The sequence below is a fragment of the Castor canadensis genome, chromosome X, assembly GCF_047511655.1.
Source record: "Castor canadensis chromosome X, mCasCan1.hap1v2, whole genome shotgun sequence".
Classification (NCBI taxonomy): Eukaryota; Metazoa; Chordata; class Mammalia; order Rodentia; family Castoridae; genus Castor; species Castor canadensis.
In genome coordinates, this window is record NC_133405.1 from 66694466 (window position 1) to 66708930 (window position 14465).

The 14465-nt window shown below is 34.1% G+C and overlaps 1 protein-coding gene across 1 annotated transcript in view; it reads right to left on the reverse strand.

Moving 5' to 3' along the window:
* Positions 1-14465, reverse strand: part of Dach2 (dachshund family transcription factor 2) — a 605819-nt gene that overhangs the window by 70040 nt on the left and 521314 nt on the right. Inside the window, exons 7-8 of the mRNA XM_074062608.1 lie at positions 8707-8842; positions 4204-4287 (exon numbers count right to left, since the gene is read on the reverse strand). Coding sequence (XP_073918709.1) covers positions 4204-4287; positions 8707-8842 — 220 coding nt within the window. The remainder of the gene's footprint in view (positions 1-4203; positions 4288-8706; positions 8843-14465) is intronic.

Sequence of the window (14465 nt, forward strand, 5' to 3'; positions counted from 1 at the left end):
GAAACATTTTCAAATCTTATAATCTGACCAAAGGCTCATATCTAAAATGTATTAAAAAATCTAGCAGCAGGCTGTAATGGTACACTTCTGTAATTCCCGCACTCTACTGTGGAGGCTGAGGCAGAAGGATAATGAGTTCAAGGTCAGCCTAAGCTGCACATGGAAATCCTGTAAAAAGAAAAGATCTCTCAAAATTCAACAATAAGAAAACAAACCAACTAGAAAATGGGCAAAAGTCATTAGAAACATTTTAACAAAGATTGTATATGGAGAAGAGGTTCAATTTCACTAGCCATCCAAGAAATGCAAATTAGGACAATGATAAGATATCACTGTACATTCCTTGGAAACAGCTACAACTAAAAATAAAATAATGACAACACAAAATGCTAGCAAGGGTATGTAGAAACTAGAATACCCATATATTGGTGGGTGAGAATACATAATAGTGTGGCTATACGAGAAAATAATTTTTCAGTTTATTAAAAAATATCCTAAACATACAATTACCATATGACCACGAAATTTCACTCTTTGGGATTTGTCCTTGAGAAATGAAGTTACATCCACACCAACAAATATACACAAATGATTAAAGAAGCTTTGCCAATAATAGACCAAAACTGGAAACAAGAGATGTCCTCCAGGGGAAAAATGGTTATAGAGATGTACTGTGGTACATCTATACCATGGAATACTACTCAACAAGAAAATGAAAAAATGACATATACAATAGTTTGGACAGATTATTAAGAGAATGGTGAGATTAAAGAGATAGATTACAGATTAATGGTTTTTAAAAATTAGGGATCATGGAAGGGAGAAACTGCAGGAGACAAAGACTAGCAGGAGATCTACCCCAGCATTTATGGAATGATGTATATTTTGATCACGGTCATAGTTACACAAATCTTTACATGTTATATAATTACATAGAAGGATACATGCATACCAGACAATGCTTACAAAACTTGAATTCTGAGTAAGGCCTATAGATCATACTAAAGCAGGGTTCCTGAGCTTTATATTATGTCGCAGTTATAAAAGATTGTCCTATTGAGAGAAACTGAGTGAAGGGCAGAAGACATCTATTTTCTTTTGGTAACATGCTGTGAACCCACAACTGTTTCTAAATAAAACATTTTTAAATGAAGGTAATTTTAAAAACCCACAGTAGATAGGTTTTGTTCATTTTAATTTAGAACCACAGAATAACATAAAATGTACAAAATTATACATTTACTCTCACTTTATATAATCTAAGTTCCTCATAAAAATTATTTGTAATGATGTTAGAATTTTATTTGGTTCAATTCATAGAATCAAAACATAATGTCCAGAAAACACATTTTCCTCTTTAAATAACATCAATAGTCATTTCCAAACATCTGGAGAGTTTAAAGTGTCACTATATTAGCAAGATTTAGTGCAGTATCTAATGGTACCTCAGGAATAAAGAGAAACACTAACTAAACAGAGAACATTTATACTATTTTTTTTGAGATAGTATCTCTCTGTATAGACCAGGCTGGTTTGGAGCTCAATATGACTCAGGCTTGCCTTGAAACTCGTGATCCTCCTGCCTCAGCCTTGGGTTTTGGATTACAGGTGTGTGCCAAGCTGAGACTATTTACATTATTCTAGTGCCAATATATTGTCCAATCATACTCCAAAGCTGAAATATGTTCCTGTTTGCATGAACATAAATATGATAATACTTTTATTCTAAATGAGATGTACTTCAGACTCTTCTGATCAAAGAATGTTAAAGCTGCTAGCTATTCATCTGTAGTTTGTGGGTTGATTTGAAAGGGTAAGTCTTGGGATTGTGATAAATATATTTATTACTCCACTGTTTAAATATAATACCAAATTTGATCATCAGTGTGCTTATAGTGCATACATAAAATTTTTTCAATGCATGCAAATGATACAAATGTAAAATATCAATGGCTCACTCCCTCTAGCAGTTTGTAGCTGCCAAGGGAAGAAAATTTACTTTGTGTCTTTGCCTTCACATAGGCAAACTAGAGTGGATAATACCAACTTCTCTACAGAATGCCAGAGTTGACTGATAAAGACAAGTAACACAATGTCATAACAAGCAATTGATTTGGTTAATTTATTTACAGAGTGTGTGGAAAGATAAAATCAAAGGTTTGATTTGACTGTCCAGTCAGTTTAGTCAAAACACATGATTCAAAAAAAATGGCAACTCGAGTAAGTCATTTTGAATGCACTGTCAATGGATATTACCTTGTAAAAAGCCAAATTCAGTGCAAAATGCAAATTATTATTTGAAACATGCCTCACACTAAACTGCCACCCCATTTTGGAAGATACAGAAAGGGGTGGACTACATGAAGAACACTCTAGTAGTATTCCTTCATTTTCTGAAATTTTTTTCATAATAGCAAAGCTGGCATGTTGTAATTTCCAGAGCTATAAATCATCTTTAAAATCATGATGATATTACTCAAAACAGATGTGAAAACATATGTTTGCCATAGTTGCATAAACTGCTTACTTGTCATACTTAATAAATGTTGAGAGCTCCACTATAACTTGTACCCTTTTAATAACAAAGATCTATTTGAGGAAAATATATTTTTTCTTACTATCACAATCGGTAGAACTTGACATAGAAAGTCTCATTTAAAAGAACACTTTCCATTATAACTGTGGTACAGTTTAATAGGCTACTCTTGTTTATTAATGTCCTCATTAGTATGTGTGAGCCACCTATCTGAATGAAATGAGTAAACTGTGCCACTGCACAGCAAGAGATTCAGAAATGCCAGTACATTCCACTGTGTATTTTATGAAAATCAGTCACTATATATCTGCACTAGTGCTCAAGCTGATTGTTCATAAGATGTAGCAGTGTATACTTGAGTACAGCAGCACACAGGCCAGTCCTAAATGCCATTTTGACTTATGGGGTTTGCAGTTCCAGTGGAATCATGCATGCCATATACAGCTTCCGATGTTCCTAGAAAAACAGCTTTACTATCACCCTGTCCTTCAAACTGTCATGACTTGGTGGAAAAGAAGTCTCAGGAACAAATTGTTGCCAGTTATAGATGAAGTTCCATCTATAACTAAAATTTCATTACCTGTGTTAGAGTTTAGGTAGTTTAATATACTGAAACTGAATTCTTCCAACCTGACAACCATTATGAAATCAATCATTTGCATCTTGGAGCCCCAGAGGGCATAGCCTTTCAGTGTCTGGCTAAGAAAAAAACTAAACATTTGGCAAGGAAAGCAACCATGGATCAATGAAATTAAAATCATGCTCTTCCAAATTTCAGCTAAAATTCTCATCTAGGTAATTATGAAGCAAGTTCAGCCTAGAGAAGAAAATATTTTCCCTTAGCTCTTCAGTTCATTGAAACTTCTTCCTATGTATTATGAGCATCTTTAGTAGAGATAGAAAAATGTACCTTCTGGTGAAGTACACCCCATCTGATTTCTGACAAATTATGTGTTAACTACTATCTAACCTGTGGTAACAGCAATGGTTCATAGATTACACCATGATTATATATTTTCCTTTTCTCTTACCTTTTCAGCCTTTTAAACAAAATTGTGCTCAGTTTTCATTTCAGGAGAGTATTGCTTTGAAATTGTTATTTTCCTATCTACTTTAAACAAACCCTCTAAAACCAGACTGTATACTGTGCAGAAGTAACACATGTTACATGTAACACAAGCCTGTCGGAGGTGATAATCTATCTGTACACAGGTAAATAGTTAATGGATTAATTTAATAAGGTTTCATTTGAAATGTCTAAATTACCATATACTTTTACAATTGCTTTTGATGGTTGAGGGGAACAGCTCTCTTCCATGACACTCAGTTTTTATAAATAAGTATCAAACGGTGAGTCATCTCAACATAGTTAATAAAGTACACACATAATTCAGAATCATATGTACCTGAATAGACATAATAAAAGGGCATAAGCTGAAGTATTCAACCATATGCACAAACAAATTACAGGTTGATATGCAATTTATAACACCAAGTAAGCAAGCTTCAGGTGAGCATCATCTCTTTACTACTAAAGGAAATTATCCAAATCAAGTATGAATCTATTCTGACTTGGGGAAACATAGGTGCAATAAGCAATACTAAGATGTTAATTGAGTTAGTATCTGATCTTCATATGTACATCAAATAAGCAAAAATCATTTTACCTTTATTATCTCTTTGGAACTTTTTGATGGTTGGTCTACAATCCTGATCAACGATAACTTCCTTTCTGTTTTTGGGCATCATAACTATAAATAAAGATGTAATTGTATAATTTTCCATGCAACATACCCACAAGAAAGGCAGAAAAGTATCACATACATGGCTAATATTCTTCAGTAACAACATGAATTTCATATACTTCTACCTCTATAGCAGTAAGATATTTGCTGATAGTCATACAATTTTAAAAACAACATGATTAATAATGTGAAATTTTAAGTATAATTAGTATATAGTACTTACATATTTACCAATAGGTTGTCTTTAAAATATTTAAAATATTTCCACTTTTTAAAATCCATGTACAAATTAACATTCACCTCCATAATTAATAACATAGTTCCCAAAATGCTTCTGAAGAGAGGTTATCACTTCATTGATAATGAGTTTAAAATAATAATGCACTAAAGTCACCATGGAGATTTTGCTAATATCATATATACAAAGAATAATAGATTAAAGTATAGCTTTTTGGTAATTATTGTAATTCTTTAAAAAATTTTTTTATTATTATTGTTGTACTGGGGGTACATTATGACATTTATGAAAGTTCTTACAATGTATCATAGTTGAATTTACCCCACCCATCATTCTCCTTTATCTTTCAACTGCCTATTCCTGGAATAGTTTCAATAGGTTTCATTTTTCCATTTATACACATGTGTACACAATATTTGCACCATATTCACCCTCCTGCATCATCTTCCCACATCCTATCCCTTCCCACTGGTACCAATCCCCCAGGTAGGTCCTGTTCTGCCTTCTTGTTCTCCATTAAAAGAGGAAAAAGTAATTTTTCTATTCTAATTTTTATAATGTCATTTCATTCTCTGCTGTATAAGTACCGCACGCTAACCGATTGCGCCACTGGAGCATGCTTTTCATTCTCTGTATTCATATTTTTATTAAAACATATATATTGTGGTGGGAATGTAAACTAGTACAACCACTCTGGAAAAAAATTTGGAGGCAACTTAAAAAGCTAAACATTGATCTACCATTTGATCCAGCAATACCACTCTTGGGGATATACTCAAAAGAATGTGGCACAGGTTACTCCAGAGGCACCTGCACACCCATGTTTATTGCAGCACTATTCACAGTAGCCAAGTTATGGAAACAGCCAAGATGCCCCACTACTGACGAATGGATCTAAAAAATGTGGTATTTAATGGAATTTTATGCAGCTATGAAGAAGAACGAAATGGATGGAATTGGAGAACATCATTCTGAGTGAGGTTAGTCTGGCCCAAAAGACCAAAAATTGTACGTTCTCCCTCATATGCGGACATTAGATCAAGGGCAAACACAACAAGGGGATTGGACTTTGATCACAAGATAAAAGTGAGCCCACACAAGGGAGGTGTGAGGATAGGTAAGACACCTAAAAAATTAGCTAGCATTTGTTGCCCTCAATGCAGAGAAACTAAAGCAGATACCTTAAAAGCAACTGAGGCCAATAGGAGAAGGGGACCAGGAACTAGAGAAAAGGTTAGTTCAAGAAGAATTAAGCAAAAACCCTTGTTCCTTCCTATTATTGCTTATACTCTCTCTACAACAAAATTAGAGATAAGGGCAAAATAGTTTCTGCTGGGTATTGAGGGGGGGAGCGGGAGGGGGTGGAGTGGGTGGTAAGGGAGGGGGTGGGGGCAGGGGGGAGAAATAAACCAAGCCTTGTATGCACATATGAATAATAAAAGAAAAATGAAAAAAAAAAAAAGAAGAATTAACTTAGAAGGTAACACACATGCACACGAAATCAATGCGAGTCAACTCCCTGTATAGCTATCCTTATCTCAACCAGCAAAAACCCTTGTTCCTTCCTATTATTGCTTATACTATCTCTTCAACAAAATTAGAGATAAGGGCAAAATAGTTTCTGTGGGGTAGCAAGGGGGTGGTGGGGAGAGGGAGGCGGTGGGGGTAGGGGGTAGAAATGACCCAAACATTGTATGCACATATGAATAAAAAAATTTTTAAAAACATATATATTAAATAAGATATGGTCACTTCTTTTTTCTGAGGACTGGTCTTGAATTCTTGATCCTTCTGCCTCTGCCTCTCAAGTGCTGGGATTACAGGAGTGTGTACCACACCTGGCTTAGACAACTCTGGAATGTGCATAGAAAGCCAGCAGAATTAGTAATATACTATATTGCCAATAATTTTTCCAGGAAATCATATTAGTTTGGGAATGTTTGATTTTATTTCTAAGTGTAACTATCAACAAATATATTTCCTTATGTGCTCTGCTTTTAGGGAAATAAAACATGTACTGCTTCTAGCCAGTATTCAATAAATGACTCTTTTTCTCTAGAGAGACAGAGAGACAGAGACAGAGAGAGAGAAAGAGAAAGAGAGAGAGAGAAAAAAGATATAGATAAATAGATGGGGTACATCCTCCCTTGTGCATGTACCTCAGAGGGCATATATATGTATAAATACACTATATATATATATATATATATATATATATATATATATATATATATCCTTCCCCTCTCCCTACCATTATCAATACAAGGATTACCCCGACAGAACAACAGAATAATTTGTACTTTAGTCTCTGATTCCTTAATGATCATCTACCTTTTATTTTACCTAGACTCTCTTGAATCAGCTGCACAAAAGATTGTTAACAACCAAGTAGTCTGAGTTCACAGAGAAGAGTAAAGCTAAAAGATCTCCGTCATGTCTTCCAGGAATTAAACTTAGTCCTTAAGGGTCATGAGCTTCAATCTCTAACTTGATGACTCTTACCACTGGGTGCATATTAGAATCTCCTGAGGCAAGACTGAAAATCAAAACAAAGCATTGCTGCTCAGGATATATTCTAGACCAAATGAATCAAACTCTGAGTGTATGACCTGGGCCATACACTTGTACGTTTGTAAAAGTGCCACAGTAGTTTATAATATCGAGCCCGATTTAGGAATCACTGAGCTTACTATGAAACTAGAGGCCCATACAGAATATATAATATTGACAGGCTAAATGAGACTTGGATAAATTTTCACAAGGGGTAAATTGTCTGTATCCTTCCCCAGCACAAATCCATAGCAAAACACCCTCCCTAATCCATTAATTTCCTCTTCTCCCCCAAAACACTTTATTTTGGAGAGGATAAAAGCAAGCACTGTCATGAGCTATAAAAGTGTAGAGTACACAAAATGTCCCCATGGACATCCATGGGGATATTGTGCTAAGGCAAGCAGAAATCATTTTCCCTAAAAGAAATTGTTACATAGGAAATTAGACTTTATAGATACAGAAGATTAATGAAGACTTTACCTAGCTCAATTGATGCATAATCATTATATACTAAATGATAATGTGTTGTAGCTGAGTGCACCTGGTTACTTCTATATACCCAAGTAAGATCAGATAGCAGAAGAGAAGCAATCAAGGTAAAGTACACAGAGAAAAGTAATGTTTATCATTTTGTATTTGCCAAGCACCTCAAATTTCTGAAGTGCTTTTTCACACATTGTGAGGTAATCCTATGCATCAGGCAGGGAGGTAATTATTTCCATAAAATAGGCAAGTGAACTCATTATGGTTAAATGGCATACCCAATATGTTATAGGTAGTACTAGACCTGTGGCTACATTCCAGTGTCTGCCTTCTAGAATAGTGCCTATAAGACTTTGTAGACAATTAAAAATGTAGGAAAAATCATGTATAATATTTTAAAATCAAATCATTGAGATTGTGGCATAGAATATATTTATTCACTTTTAATCGCTCTTAAATTAGCAACTGCCTGAAAAATATTTTACTTTTCATTATTGCAAAGAATGCTGTGAATGTTACAAGTGTATTGTATAACACTAGATAATACATACCAACTAGCATATACTCTACCCAAAAATCTCATAGTATTGTTCCCATAAGACAGAGTGATATAGTAAAGAAAGTCATTGCAGAGAAAAATTTCTGACTTTGTTTCATTTTCTTTTGTTTTCAATTTGCTTCAACATAAAAAAGCAAGCAAACAAACAAAAATAGGCCATGCTGGGTGCTTCAAGTCTGTAATCCTAGCTCATTGGACAGCAGAGATCAGGAGGATTGTGGTTTGAGGCTATCTCAGGCAAAAAGTTTATGAGACCTCATCTCAATCAATCTCTGGGTGTGGTAGCAGATGACAGTCATCCCACCTACATGTTCAAGCACAAATAGGATGATTGCCGTTCATGGCAGCCCAGGCATAAAGTAAGAGCCTATCTCATAATTAACGAATGCAAAATGGGTTGGCTGTGTGTCTCAAGTGGTAAAGTACCTGCCCTGAGTTCAACCTCAGTACTACAAACAAATTGCTATTTCAAAAAGCCATTTATAGTAAGAAAGTGTCAGCTCCTTGAGCCTCTTTCTCCTATCTCCATTGCCTCATGAGGAATTTCCTGAAAGAATATGTTCCAATTATTTGGTTCAGGCAAGATGCTCACCCATTTTCTCCGAATGATGTTCCATCTGAGAGGGAGAGCTGGATACACTGCTACTGGGGTGAGAGGAGGTCTGGCTCCCAGGGCGATGACTTTCTTCCAGAGAGGGAACAGGAGAAGGACTCTCTGGGATCCGTTCCTGACACAAAAGGAAACACAAAAGGAGATACCATGTGTTTGTGCCAAGTTTTTCATGATAGTTGGGTCTGTAATATTTAAAAGGTTGGGCTCTCACTTATCCTGAAAGAGTGCACATGTACAGTGCCTCATCTGAAATTTATATCATTAGGCAAAACATACTTTTGGTTCTTGTGAAATTAATGGGATATTATGAGTTAAATAAATGAAGAAACTAAAAGGGCCAAGACACAAGCTGAGTACATGAAGGAGGTTCAAGAAAAGTTATTCTCTACTTCCTTTCTTAAAAACTCATAAATGATTATAAAAATATATGTGCAGTGGAGGTTATTGGCTATTATAAGCTTCTCGACTAATGTAAAGTCCATACCAATGCCTAAAGAGTCATGCTACTATCTAATTACGAAGGAGCTCTCCCAAATGTAAGTACTTGAGAGCCATGGAAAAAAACTCACAAATGGTGGCATCTGCTAGTGTACAGTTTTTCTGCACATGCAAAAAATATGGAAATGATATACATTTAATTCAGCAGAACTTAGGAACTCATAGCTATACATACTTTTATACTATGTGTTGTGGCTCTCAAGACTTTTGTGACTATAAAAAGTTATGAAATTCTGAAGTTATTCAATATTTTTATGCATCACAAATTGTTGAATAAATTCAAATCATTCAGTTAGCTTGTTCAATAAAAGAACCAAATTGCAATGTTTAGCCCATTTATGTAATAAAATTGATTAAGTGATAGACATGTTGAGACAAAGGATGTTTGCTTTATAAAATATTTAATTCATTCATAATGAATTCCTTAAATTAAATATTCTAATTATCTATAATTACAATCTCACTATTACAACTATCATAAATTAAGAATTAGTTTATCAAATAGGTGCTTGTATATTTTCACATTATTTTGCATGAGAAGCCCAAAATTTATAAACACCCTAAAGAGAAAATGTGTTTGTTTAATGCAAAAGCAATAACATGAGGGTTAAAAGTTATTCTTTCATTAGCACTACTTAATATTTTGCAAAGCCTGTCATTTCAGGAGGCAGAAATAATGCCATTGCACCCAAAAGCTGTCCAGTCCACATCTTAATTGCCAGAGTCTTCGAACATGCTACCTGGCTAAAGGGACTTTGCAGATATCTTTGAGAAACTGAGATATGGAGATAATACTGGATTGTTCTAATGCACCCAATCTGAATACAAGTGTTCTTAAAAGGTGGAAGACAGAGGCAGAAGAATGGAGGCTAACAATGGTGCAATATATCTGAATTTGAGAGCAAAGGAAGGTGTCTAGGAGCCAAGAAATATGAGTGGCCTCTAGAAACTGGAAAAGACAAGGAAACATTCTTCTCTGGAAGCTACAGAAAGGAACACAGGTTTGTCTGGACCTTGTTTTTAGCCTTAAGAGATCTATGCCTCATAGATAATAAATTTGTATTGTTTTAAGGCATGGAATTTGTGGTAATTTGTTATAGCCGTATTAGAACATTAATATAGCCATCAATGTACTATGTTCATTTTTAAATATTTCACATTATTGCTTAGCATTGAGTTAGCATTTTCCCCAAAAACTTCTACATTTACTTTGGAAGGATGGTATGCGGATGTACAAGAAGAGCTATATGATCTTTGTATCACACATGCTTTAAATTTTTGAAGAGACTAGATTAGCAGTTATTAAATCCAACCTAAAAGGTCATGGCTATAAATATATTCTGTAGATTCCTTGTGTCCGTGCAAATACACCCCTCCCACCATCCTGGAATAGTTTCAACAGATATCATTTTTCCATTTACATACATGTATACACAGTATTGCACCATATTCACCCTCCTACCTACATCCTTTCCTGGCCACCTTCCCACTTCCACTGGTACCAAACCCCTTTCCCGCTGGCAGGACCTGTTCTGCCCTCCTGTTCTCTAATTTTGTAAAAGAAAAAAATGACACTTTTGTTTGTTTACAGTAGCTATACAAGGACTTGCCTTGTGACATTTCCATGTAACTGGAATTAGTTAATCTTGTCTATTTTCTCCTTTTTACCTTAGTCTCTTTTCATGGTGGCTTCAACAAGTTTAAAATTCTATATTCATTCTTGTATAGAAAGTACTTCAACCATATTCACCTGCTTAACTTCCTTCTTTTACTCTCCCCTTTTGTATGAGACCTCCCCTTAGTGTTTTTCATGATATTACTGTATTTGTATTAGGTCTATATTCCATATATGAGAGAAAACGTGTGGTTTTTGATCTTCTGAGCCTTGCTAAATTCATTTAAGTTGATGATCTCCAGTTCTACCTTTTACCTGCAAACAAAAATTTTTTGTTCTTTTTATGGTTATATAAAATTCCATTTTGTATAAATACCACATTTTCTTAATCCATTCGTTGGTAGTGGGGCATCTTGGCTGTTTTCATAACTTAGCTGTTGGGAATAATGCTGCAATAAACATGGGTTCGCAGGTGCCTTTATTTAATTGCATATTACGTAAAACAATAAATTATCTTTGAAAACATGATTTAGTGAGTTAATATTAAGAGCGACAGTAACATTTTGGATGAAGCAATATGTCTGCTTTAAGATTTTTGTAGCTTATATTTTCTAAATTTAATCAAGGTTCAGTTCATTGTTAGTATTCTCCTAACGCAGCCCAGAAGTCAGACTTTTTCATCATGTAAACCATGTTAAATGAGTAAAGGGTTTTATTTTAATTTAGAATTGGGTATACTTTTTAAAAAATTGTGTGGAACCGAATGCTTAGTTTTTCCTAAAATAATTTAGTTCTATGAACACTGTCTTCTTTGCAAGTAAACAGGTCCATTTGTCAGCCTGTAATCAGTATGCATCTATTTAGCTACTTAATTGAAATGTGCTTTGGTTCATTAGGTGGCTACTGTTGTGTCTCAGCCTAGTTAAACTTTCACAGCAAGTTAATCTGTTTTATTACAAGTGAGAGAACACAAGTGATAATTTCTTTACCATTTGCCAAATACAGGGTTAACAGTATTTAATAAATCAGTAAGGGCATTTAAGAAGGAAAATTGCAAATCTAAAACCCCAATCATTTTTTACTCATTGATGACTTCATTTTATGTGGCATTTATGACTTTTACAACTCTTGTTACTCTTCATGTATTTCTTTCACATCGCATCAAAATCAGCTGTAGCTTCTCTGAAACGCTGCAGAAGTCTTCTCCAGGTCCAAAGCAGCAAAGGAGAGAGATTTCCAAAGTTGACACATTCTTACCCAATAAAATCCCTATTTATTACTGCAATTAGTAAAACTATCTTCAGTAATAATTCAGATTCTAACATGTACTTATACAGTTAAAATTTTATGTCTAAAAAGAAGTCACTAAAGGAAATGTCATTAATTAGTGCATACACTAACATCCTCTATCATATGCTTTTCTTTTGAGATATATCAAAAATGGTCAAACAAGACATTCATCATAGTAAGTCATTTGAAAGTACATTGCTTATTCATAAAGAGCAGGAGCAATGCTTAGGAAATTCAGCTTTTACGGGGCTTAACATAGTCAATTTCGTTTAAGACTTTGTTGGCACTAAAGTATCAACTCTGACCATTTTCATGGGGATCTTTCATTTCATCTCGATATATTCTTTTACCTCTTTGGAAATATAGTAGTAATCACAGATTTTATGAAATACTAATATATATGAATTAAAAATCTGCAGCATGTGATTATAGCATGTGCACATACATTTCATTGTCCTTTAACAAGTCAAGATCTCATTGGTGACTTGTTGCCAATATAATATTTTATTATATTGATTTTTATCAAGTAGTCAGTGGGATTATGTAATATATAAGTTTTCCTCTTTATTTTTATGTAACTTGAGTTTAACATTCACTGTATTACTGTTCCAAATGTTAGTATATTAACGAGTTCTTAATGGATTTCATGGCATTTCGCTTCTGAGGAGTGGCTTTTGGTAGTTTATGTGAATGTTAGATATTTTATTCATTCATTTGTTTTGATATTTCATATTTAATTGATGTCCTCCTTCTTTACTGTCACCAGAGTTCTGTAGAAGCCAAATAGATTGTAATTTAATAAACTTTAATATTAAAACCAGAGATGGGAAAATAAAAAAGTGTTCATTGTTACTACTAACTTGGTTTACCATGAATTGTAAGGAAAAATTTGATGTCCAAACTTGGTGTATCTGAATAGATTGAAAACATGATACTTTGTGGATCTTTAATGAACCAATTAAAGAATCAATCTGTATTCCACAATTATTGTATTTAAACTAATATAAACAAATATAACTGCTTTTATCAACTTAGAAGAAAACAGAGGAGTTTGTTGGGATTAAAAAGTGAAACATGCTAGAAATTATCACCATATATGTATTTCATAACCTGTGAAACAGCAATACTCTTTATCTTTCATTTTCACAGGTAATTAAATAACTTATCACTCAGAGAAAATACTCTAGATATTGGGAGTTTTCTTTCAGCAGAGATTTTGAAGACATGATATCAATCCTAAATTAGAAGAGGCAACACACTACGTGTAAGAAATTGATGCCAGATTGAGGATGCATCTGGAACACGCAACCATCAAAAAAACCAAAGTCACAGGCACACTCTGCATGTAAACTATGTGATGTTTAGAAAAAGAAACTTCTCACCTCTTCAACGTGGCCAACTTATAGTAGAAGTGGCTGACAAACTTTGGGAATCAACAATAATATCTGCTCCTAGCATGTAAATTGACTCCAGTGAGAGAATAGATATTCAATGGGAAAATGCATGACTTCCAAATTATGTTGTGGGTTTGGAATTCTGCCACCCACCCATCCAAGAAACAAATAAACAAATACAAACAACCTTCAATTGTGACTCAGTGTATCTTCATCTCATGTTCCAAGATACTAATAGCTTTGTACTAATAGCTTTGTCTTTCTATAGAACACTTAGAATAAGACTCAAGCAGTGATTTTCAGTGAATTTGAATTATCACAAAAAACCTTCTCTGTGCTGACTAATTTTAATACCAGATGTTCACATGCTAATGCCACTGCCTTGTGATCATTTCCTATCAATTCATTAATTGCCAGCTGCTCAGCCAAATAAGAAATATAGCTAATCAGATGGTATTGGTAAACAGCCAAACAACCATTTCTCACTTAAATTTCTTTATCAGAGAAAATGATGGCACACTAAAATTAGTTTCCCACAAATGTAGAAAAATTTAAGTGTATAAGATACCTAAACGTCAACTATAGAATAGACTTGCATACCAGTTAGATAGGTCACCTATTTTATGCTTTCAGAATTGTGCCACATTCCATAATACAGTTGAAGAATGAATAGTTCTGCAAGCCTAATGATCATAATGCAATTTCCAATTCATGTTATGGCTATATTAGTTATTAGCTACAAATGATAATAGCTGAGTCAACACTAAAGGGATATGACCCAGAACTAAAAGCTACTATGCATTTAGCATTGTCATATTCCCAAACTAGTTTCTAAAAAAATAACAACTACAAAACAAACATTTGTTTGCAACCTATAATATAATTTCCATTTGGGGAATGAAAGCCAGAATGGATAATGATTGTTTATATTGAAGATACTC